The following is a 10,077-nucleotide window of genomic DNA, read 5'->3' as shown; positions in this document are numbered from 1 at the left end:
CCCCCCCCCCATTTTATCCAAGCACTGTTGATTCCATGTATTTATTCAAGTTGAAATAGAATAGATTTAAGCTCTGATAGAGCAACAGACTTTCTAGCCTGGACATTTATATACAGTTTTCTGAACTTGTGGGTTTCCCCATTTGGTGTGCCAGTTTGTGCCCAGTGTGTTTATATGAACATGTATGCAGTGGCTAAAATTGCACATCGCTAGTAAGTGTCACTGCGAGACAGGAGGAAGGATGGGAGAAGTGGCATTGCACTCTTCAGTCCCTCTCATAGAATCCCTGTCTTGTGTCTTGGTTTAGACCAGAAGCTCAGCTTTGGTCTTAGAGTATTAATTCTTTAGTTTTGTTGTCTCTGTACAGATTTACTGAGTGAGCAGTCCTATTAGCTTCAGTGATTTTTTGAGTTTCCTGGGAAGAGTCAGGACTGACTTTATTTATCTAGTGTCACCCAACTAGAACTCTCCCAGCTGTATGGCTATATAAAACATCGCTCTGAGTGGTTGACAAAGTAACAGTTATTGTGTTTACTTAGGCAAAATAACTATTTTATCATCAAAAAGAGGAGATTTAACATTTTCAGGATATTAGTAGAATAAAGTATTTTGACACGTGTCTTCAGAATGTTTCTACAGCATCCAATGTGATTTTGTCTCTTAACAAACAAAAAATCCCAGGAGGGCATGTTTTTTAACGCTGGCAGCTAAGGATTATATATTAATTTTTAAATCAACCTTCTTATGGCATTTTGAAAGCAGCTATTTTGGTTGCTGTGATTGAGGTCACTGATGGCACTTGTGGTGCACGAGTTTGTATATGCTCTTCTGAATTTTCACTGCAGACTTCCAGACATTTCTGCTGTCAGGGGGAGCTGCGTGAGGCAGTTTTGGCTTTTGGGTATGTATATCTGATGCCATTTCCTCATAGCCTCAGTTTTGATATGAACTTCCCCTCTGGGGATTAAGATCCATTCAATATGTATAAAACTTTCATATGTAATATCATACCTTTTTCCTTGCTGTCTTCTGAAATGTAAGAGCAGGCTCCAGATTCTAATGAAGAATCTCTTACTTTTATGTTTTATTAAGGTTCTTGTGCGTTGATGCTTGGAATGAGTTCAGGTGAAGTAAAGGTGCACAGTTTAATTTTAAGTCTTGTTGCCTTAGAAGCATCTGAATATCTGCCATTTTTCTGATGATTTTGTCTTGCTTATCTTGCTGCTGTGTTTTCCCCATTTGGAAACAGGTGACAGGTTAAGATAATAAGATTTGTGCTGTTGTTTCCTAATAAATGCACTGGTAAGCCATAAGATCTTGCTATTCGTAAAGCATGTTTATAGTTATTTAATTGTATAATTCTTTGTGAGATAGAACTGTCAAACAGAGTTTTAGCTGAGAATTAGAAATAGGGGAGTTTTAAAATTCTAAAACCAAAACAAAACAAAGTCAGCTTTAAGCAAGGAAGAGGGGTTGACTGAAACTACCATAGCCTTAGAACTAAATGAAAGACACCAAAATGTCTAAAATAAACTTTTTAATTGATCTGTTGTGAATAAGCAACAGTTTATTATATTCCTGAAAGAAGAGCCAAAGGACACCTTTATATCTGAATAATGCTGGTGGTATTATAAAGTTATTTCAGGAGTCTAAAGTCATTGCATATACTTCAGAAGCTGATGACACATATGTGCGACTGGATGTGCTTTACATTAATATTTGCTTCAAAGCTAAATTTCCTAAAGTGCCTTTACTTACTAGACACCTTTACTTATTAGGTCATACCAACACATTTTTCCCAAGTTAGGATGATGCTAGAATTTAAATCTTGTGCTAGAGATCTTTTGTCTTGTATTGGGCAAATCTACACGGAAATTATTTTTGTCAAGTATTCTTTAGATTACAGTGGGGGTTTTTGTAGGTGTTTGTGGGATTCTGGTTTGCTTGTTTTGTTTTGTTTTTTTCCCCAGCCAAGTAGCTGAATCATTGAAGAGATACAGGTACAGCTGTATAAATGTAGCATTGTAATAGTTGCTCTGCTGCTATTTAAAAATCATTTAATACGTGAGCATCTCACTGTCATCATACATTTGTATTTAAGATTTCTCTGTGAAGTAAGGAAACGTTCCTCTCCAAGTCCTTATAAAAATGGTTTTCTGAAAGGTTAAGTGGGCAAATGTTACTAGGCTACACTGTAAACCGATTGGGAATTGAACTTTGGACTCTGGATCCCTGTCCAAAGGAGCCAAACATTTTTAAAAATTCCAGAGCAGTGTGAGCTGGTGATACTTGAGGTATTCTGCCGGTCTCTGAGGTTTCATGCTTCAGGGAGAGCCAGAAGTGGAGAGTTTTGACTTTTAAATATGTTGTCTCAGAACATCTCCTGATGGCCTTTGCACAGGGTGCAGGTAACTTAAGAAATGCAACAGGTCATTTATAAACAACCTTCTGGTGCTTGTTATGAACAACGGCATAGTGCTGCTTTGTTGCAGGAGGAAATACTTCAGGATCTAGCAGATTGATAGTATCTATCTCAAAAATACTGTGAGTTGAAGTATCCTCCAAAACACAAAAATGGTCTGACAGACTTTGCAATGATCAGTGAATTACAGTATGATGTTTTCTGAAGTGTGGACCTCAGGAAAAGGTTTTCTCAGAAAATGTAAATTTTATCAATAATAAAAAAAATATTTCTGTGTGTATAAGTTTAAATGTGCTACAATTATGATTCTTTTTGTAGTGTGTTAATAAAATGATGGATGCTTGCAAAGCAGTTTCTCCCCCCCGCCCCCTCCAAAATTGGTCTTTTGGTTGATGTTGGGAAGTACAGTTGCTTAATTTCCCTTGTTTGCTGTGTAACCTACTGATGTTGCAAGTGTCTGCTTCATTGTCTCTTTCCTCCCTCTTCCCCCTGCTCCCGCAAAACATGCAGGAAGTAATTTCAGTACCGCGAAGGATCTGACAGAAGAAATAAGATCATTAACATCTGAGAAGGAGGGGCTGGAAGGACTTCTCAATGAACTGTTGGTTCTGAGTGCCAGAAATGTCCAAAAATTAGAGAGAATTAAAGATGATTACACCAGACTGAAACAAGAACTTGAACAAGGAGAAGCTGCCTTTGGTAAGTAGTTCGCAGGCTGTTACAGCTTTTGCTCAGTCGTGATCGCCTAGAAGTTTACTGGGTTTGATGAACCTTCCTGCATTTCACAAAACGTACCAATTTTTCTGAGGAAAGTTTGGCCACGACCTAGATAAACAACATGCTGAACATGCTCTCAGCTGTATCCACTGGAGGTGGGGGAAGTTGATGGAGAGAAGGGTTATCCCAGCAAATATACAGCTTTTGGAGATCTATCTTAGCCCACTTCTCAAAAACTTTCTTTTCTAAGCCTATTTTTGTAATAATAATGTTGATGATACTGTGCAGTTATTCAAATACAGAGAAACATATGTAGACTTTCATGTGGAAGCAGTAGATGCGCTTGGCTGTGACAGTAGAACCATATTAGTATATATAACTAAATATTTAGTATATATATATAACATATTTAGTGATGAGTCTGAACGCATGAGGTACAAGGGGTGCCTGGTTCTGAAGGCAAGAGTTCTCTTTGTAAATTTCTGCTTGAGATGGGGGTTAAACAGCTTGCCAAACAGCTCACATAAAACTGTTAAGTAGTGTGCTTGGGTTGTAGTGTGACGGTGGAATTGGGGAAGTTCTATGCAATTACTGGGGAAGCTACTGATTCCGAGACTTGGCTTATCCTCTTATCTGCTGTACCCTCTCCTGAAGTTAAGTAGATAAAGTGGCCTTACTGCCTGATTAAATGAAAAGGCTGAATAACATTTAATTGACTACAATGTACAGTTACTATAGTTACCTCTAAACAGCTAAGTATAAATCTGAGAGCTACTTTAAAGCTCTAGGGGTTTGAAATGTCTTTCCTTTTTCAGGATCTTACGAGCAGTAGGTTGGTTGAAGAGAGGGAAGTGCCTCTGTTTTAAAAGTATATGAAGATTCCTCATAGGCAAGTGGACAGGCAAGAGCTATTGTAGAAACAAAAAGTTTTGTAGGCAATGGAATACATCTAAGAGAATATTTTAAAGATGCATAGATGAATGTACATACACACAAACTCTACTAGATAAGAACTTTCTTAGAAACTAGATGGTTAAAAATTTAAAAAATTATTTCCTCAAAGTAGTTGTTACCTAAGCTGTGTGATTCAACCCCACATCAGGCCATGCTTCCTCATTGCTTGGATTTGCAAGTGAATTGAAGGGGGTTCTGACTTCCCAATCTGTCCATTTTGTTGCTCCTTTGTTTCTAGGACAATTAAACTTCCTATAATACACATGCACTTTTCATTTGTATTTTTCTTCAGGAGGGTTTCAAACAAAAGCTGTGCAAGAGTCTTGCTGAAGCAACAGGATTGGTTGTAGTTCATAGATTCTTTTTGTTCCCTTTGCATTTAGGTAGCTGTAATGAGGCATCTTCTTGGTCTGACATCTCCTGTCCTACAATTTACGACAATAAGTTGCAAAATACTGGGTGTTTACTATGTGGGTTGTTCTTCTAATTTATTGTGATTCTGTAGGCGCAGGGAGAAATTTACTCTTGTGTAAAATAAAACTCTATCAAGCACATACTAGTCAGAGATATGTAAACTGAAGTCTGAGATCTTCCCTCCTCTTTGTTGCTGCCCCCTTGGCATGTAAGCTACATCATTTTCTCCTTTAACAAATGGAAACTCATTTAGGTTTGAGAACACTAGCATGAGTTTAATACCAACGGGTTTAATTGAGTAAAAGCCCTCTGATACTCTATGGAAAACAGTAAATAGATTGTATCTTAAAGATGGCATCCGCTTTTCTGAACCAGTTGTTATTTTGTACAGTACTTGCATGTTTGGGGAATAAAGCATAAACAATTGGAATGCAATTTTGATACCATTTGCTTTTGCTGTTGTTCAAAAGAACTGGAGATAATTGTGTTGGCTTTGTCTGCGCTGTGATGGGTGCGATTTGTGTCAGGGTAGCCGACCTGACTTACTGCACAGCCTCAGGCTTTGTGGTTCATTTAAGCCAGTAAAATCCATGTTGCTGCTGAGACGAGTAGTTTTGCCTTTTCCTTCTGTTCTTGCCCCATCCCATATGCCAGCCCAGTGCTGACCAGAAACCTGATGTGAGTGGGGTGTTAGCACACCCGTGAGACCCACCAGCTCATGGTGGGAGTGCCAGCATTGGTGTAAGGGATGATGCAGCACAGGTGTGGGGCTCGTGATGGGGAACGTGTTGACCTGCTGCTGGTGGTGACACTGTGATGCTGGGAGAGGGTAGTCTGGCAGGAAAATGGCTCCTAAAATGCTTCTGCGGCTTGAGCTAGTAGTGCAGCGTGGGCTCAGCTGCTCTGTGCTGCGGGTTAAATTTGTGTGAGTGGTTGGTCCCATGGGTTGGTGCAGCCCATTCCTGGTTAGTTTGACTTCTCCCTCTACAGCTACAAGCCAGGGAGAGAAATCCTTTCTCCATCTAACTCTACGAACTGAGGATGTTACTATCCTCCAGCTTTTTTTACTATCTGTCTACCCAGAGTTCATTAGGGAGCCCTTCAGGGCAAATTAGCCATGCTAACTTAAACAGCAAAAAAGATCTGGTCTAGTCTGGCTGATCCGTGTCCTGGTGTGCATTAGGGATGTACCTGTGATTCCTCCTTGCGGCATGGTTGTGCTACACTTTGGCTCAACTCTTTATGAAATAGGCATCCATCCATAAACTAAACGTAGGTTATCAAAAGTAACGTAGAGAAAGAGGTCCCGTAGTCTTCTCATCTTTGAAGGTTTATGCTAGTTTAAATGTTAGTGGGTTTATATGTCTTTCAGTGTAGAAAGGAGATGCATCATTTTTCTCCAGGAAAGGTAACTGTATTGACTGGAGCTGTTGTCTCCTCATTCTTGCTTTCATGTTTGTTTCCAAGGAATAATCTTCTTTCTCTGCATCAGGAGCCCTTCCTCTTTTTTTAATATATCACCTTTAAGCCTTCTGTGCAGGTATTCCTACACATGGCTATTTCTACATCATCTGGCACTGGAACTGTTATCTTTTGTGCCTGTGAACTTCCTGAAAACTTAGTTTGAATTTTTATTTTTTTTTTTTACTGAAGATAATACCACTTTGTCTGGAAAACATTGAACAAAGAAATGGAAATGCTAAAATACGTGTGTATGTTTGTCTTTCTCTTGTGTATAAATTGATCACCTATTCTTTACTTCATTAATAATTGTTGATTTCTCACAGTAATGCAGAATATAAGGAAGCAGACGTCAAGGGAAGAGACTTAATCACACAATAATCAGAGCTGGAATTTTAAATAGGACACATCATTAGCATGTTAATGAATTTTCTCACTTTGTGCCAGCTGCCCAAGTATAAAAGATATTGCAGATGTAGTGCAAAAATCGGGCTTGGCTTACTGTGCTGAGAGCTGTCAGTGCTCCCTGTAAAGGAGATTTGACAAAAATCCTTTCGTATTTTTAGAGATGCTCAAAAATGTTTTTCCCATTGGATAATAGAAGCATCGACGAGTAATGCTATTTATTAGCATTTTAGGATGAATAGTACTGATTTGCCCTTTAGACAGTAGCTTTCTTCTGAGGGCATCAAAACACTTCTATAAAAGTGATCAACTGTTATTGCTATTTTACAGATAGGAAAGCCAGGGACACAGAGGTCATGTAATTTTACCTGAAATGGTGGTGAAACCAAGTTTCCTGATTGCTGTAGCATCAATCATGATTGAATTAATCACTTGCAATAAACAGATTGGAAATCAAGTGATACTCTGTGTGAGCTTTACATTCTTCTAGACTGCAGGTATTGCTATAGCCTAAGACGTAATGGTTCTCGGAAAATCACTGAAGGTTTTGTGCTTTACTGTTGAGTGGATCTGCCTTATACAGTCAGAAGGTTCTGTTATGGCAAGGAAGAGAACTGCTTTGCAGCCCACAACAACCAAACCCGTGTTCCAGACAAGTGAAGCTTAATTACTCATCTGTCTGCCAAACTGCTGGATTGCGCTTATAAATCCCAGCTTGGGTTGATTGGCATTTGAAACCCAGGGCTGGAAATGAAACCTACCCTCTTGTCTTGGTTTCCTCATTACCAGTACTGACGGGCAGGTTTTCCTGCCTCATTTGCTGAATTCCTCTTGTGGCTGCACTCAGCCATTTTCTGCCCCTATTACACTTTTGGGAAAGCATGTCCTGGTAAATAATGCATGTATGCATAAAACTAGGGGGACTGTATTTTGTGATCTAATTGCTGGGTTGTGCTTGCCAAGTCATCTTAAGTAGAATTTCTATACTGAATTAATTTCTAGAGGAAATATAAAATAAAGGCTATCATGCGCGTCAAAATAGCTTTTTAACCCTTTTTTAAAAAACTATTGTTTGGAAGCTGATACTTCAGTCTCTACTGCTCAACTCTGATTGACATCACTGAGTTTTATTGTCTTAGAAATTGCTCCTGTAAGTCCTGAAGCTCTTAGCTTCACCCTGCAAGAAGGCTGGTTTCTGGAACTGAACAGATATATTTATTAAATAATGAATTAGATGTAGTAAAGGGGGTTTTCAGGAAGCTGGAATTTTCTTTCACACTCAGTTTTTTCTTCCTCTTGTTCAATGCACATACTCTGCATGCTTTCACAGAATATCTTGTAGCTTTTTGTCCTCTAACAGAAGAGAAACCTATCCAAGTCCATTTTTAAATATTTTTTTAAATGCATGTTTTTATTTAGCTACATAAGAATAAAATGTGTTCAGAATGTGCTGCAAAGAGTAACAAAAATTCTCCTAGGCTTTTTACAGCCATTGCTCAAAAAGCTGCATATTTGGCCGTTATGGAGGATGCAATTAATTAGTCTGAAGCTTAGTGTCATGTGGACAGCAGAAACCACTACTGGTGCTGCTTAAAGTAATACTGGCTTTGCATACTGAAATATTTATGAAAAGCAGGTTCTGTGCTTCATATAGAATTGTATAGGATGTGATTTACCAAACTGTCAATGACTATTTACTGCAAAGCATTTTTGTTCTCTTTTAAAGACACATTTTTATTCTGACAGACTCAACACTGAAAGTCTTATAATAGAAGTACATGCAGTGTGCTTCCCACTAGGAAACCTTTCTTTTTTTTTTTTTTTTTAGTTTAAATATTTGTTTTTAATAATAGCTGTTATACAAAAGCTTCTCTATTTCTCTTCCTAACTGATTTTTGTAATGCTTTTTGAAAATGTTTAAAGATCATTAAAAACTTTATACCACTTCTAATTATTTCAAAAAATATCAATTCAATATCTGCGTATGACACAACAAAAGCAACTGCATGTTTTCCTTTACTGATTTTTCGGATGGTGGTTTTAATTTTTTTTCCTCAGTGCTGGTTTTTCTGCACCAAATGGGCTTTCCATATTGTTTCCACAGTTCATCCTGTGTCTGAGTGATTATCTGATTCTAAACTGAAAAGCTGAACCTTTTGATTGCTTCTGTTTAAATAAATCATTAAAGGAGAACCACATAGCGTGTAACAGATGGGCTTCCATGAGGAAGAAGCTGTTCTGAGTCTCATTGTATGTCCACTTCTAATTTGTGCAAGGTCATTACGTTCTGCATGTCATAGCTATGTGAAATGCTTGTTGTCATTCAAGTGAGCAGTGAAATGGAATGGCTTATCGCCTATGTCTATGGCCATCTCTATTTAAACAGTGATCTTGTCAGATTTAGCCAGCATTCGCTCTGTGTAGTTTTCACAGAAAATATAAAAACCTCAGTGGTGATGCAGGAACGGGACTGGCACTGCAGCTGGTAGCAGCCTTTATCCTGAGCTGACATTCAACTGATGCTCCAGAGTAGCGCTCAGCAGCCTTCCGTCAGGCAGCATATAAAAGCCAGGTCAATGTAAGAAAAGAAAAGGAAAAAACAACAACAAAACCCCCGAGAAGCCCAACCTTGCAGAGCTTCTTTTGTGTTGTCATGGCCAAATACAGCATGAGTAATTGCACTCTGCTCATCAGTATTCTCTCCGCTGTTTCGTTTGAAAAATTGGTATTTCTGCATTTGCTTGGACTTGTACTGTTATGCATATTGTGTGCTTGTCTGCATTTCATTGATTGTGAGCATGATTCTCATTTTCTTGGGTCATTTTTTAAAGCACTTGGGATCTTTCAGGTTAAGTATACCCATATACATCTTTTGGTCTTATAATTCTGTAATGGTAGTCACTGCATTTTGGATTGTTACCAACCTTTGAGGATCAAATTCAGACTAATGGTTTTCATTCCATGTCATGCTTCCACAAAATCTATATAAAATAAGTAAAACCATTTTTTTAGTAACATCATCTCAGTTAAATAATCTTTAATTGTGAGTAGTTAAGGTTTTTTTGTGTTATGGAATTGCCTTTTTTGATAAATATCTGTATAATTTAGTAACATATGAAGAGTAAGTTCTGCTAAGCATTTCCTACAACTAAAACATGTAATACATTTTTTTAGACATCAATTTTTGTCAGGATTGAAAAGATTGGAAACCAGTCTGTTTTAGCATAATTAAGTTTGCCGTATGTTTTGAGTCACTTGTAATTGTGTTTCTTATAATGGTGATTATAAAGGTCATCTTGTCTGGCGGTGTTCATTTAAATATGTAAATACTTTATGGTTTTCACTTCGAGGATAGAGGTTTAGTTTATATAAATGCAATGGAGGTATTAAATTTAATCTGGCCATTCTGTATAATTAGATGCAAATATCTGTAATGCCAGAAATATGAAATACATGTTCAGGCAACTTGAACTGACACAGCAGCTTGGTTCAAAGCCCACTGATATCTATGGGTGTCTTTTGATCAGGCCATTTCTCTGTTGATGCTCAAAGGTGAGCTTCTCTTCTCTCTCTTTCTTCTAGGATCTGATACTATTAACTTTATTGAAATGTTTTATATACCTGTGTAATACTCTTTCCTTTTAGACAGCAGTATGACCTAATTACACACAGAATAGTAACTCCTGAAATGACCAGGTACTGGT

At 37.9% G+C, this 10,077-nt stretch overlaps 1 protein-coding gene across 1 annotated transcript in view; it reads left to right on the top strand.

Annotated features, from left to right (window-relative positions):
- Window positions 1-10,077, top strand: part of DISC1 (disrupted in schizophrenia 1) — a 186,129-nt gene that overhangs the window by 78,393 nt on the left and 97,659 nt on the right. Inside the window, 1 exon segment of the mRNA XM_010562955.1 lies at window positions 2,937-3,121. Coding sequence (XP_010561257.1) covers window positions 2,937-3,121 — 185 coding nt within the window.

The sequence above is a fragment of the Haliaeetus leucocephalus genome, unplaced genomic scaffold (assembly GCF_000737465.1).
Source record: "Haliaeetus leucocephalus isolate CR32 unplaced genomic scaffold, Haliaeetus_leucocephalus-4.0 Scaffold162, whole genome shotgun sequence".
NCBI classification, from domain to species: Eukaryota; Metazoa; Chordata; class Aves; order Accipitriformes; family Accipitridae; genus Haliaeetus; species Haliaeetus leucocephalus.
The sequence above is the reverse complement of the archived record's forward strand: the minus strand, read 5'-3'. Positions and strand labels throughout refer to the sequence as shown.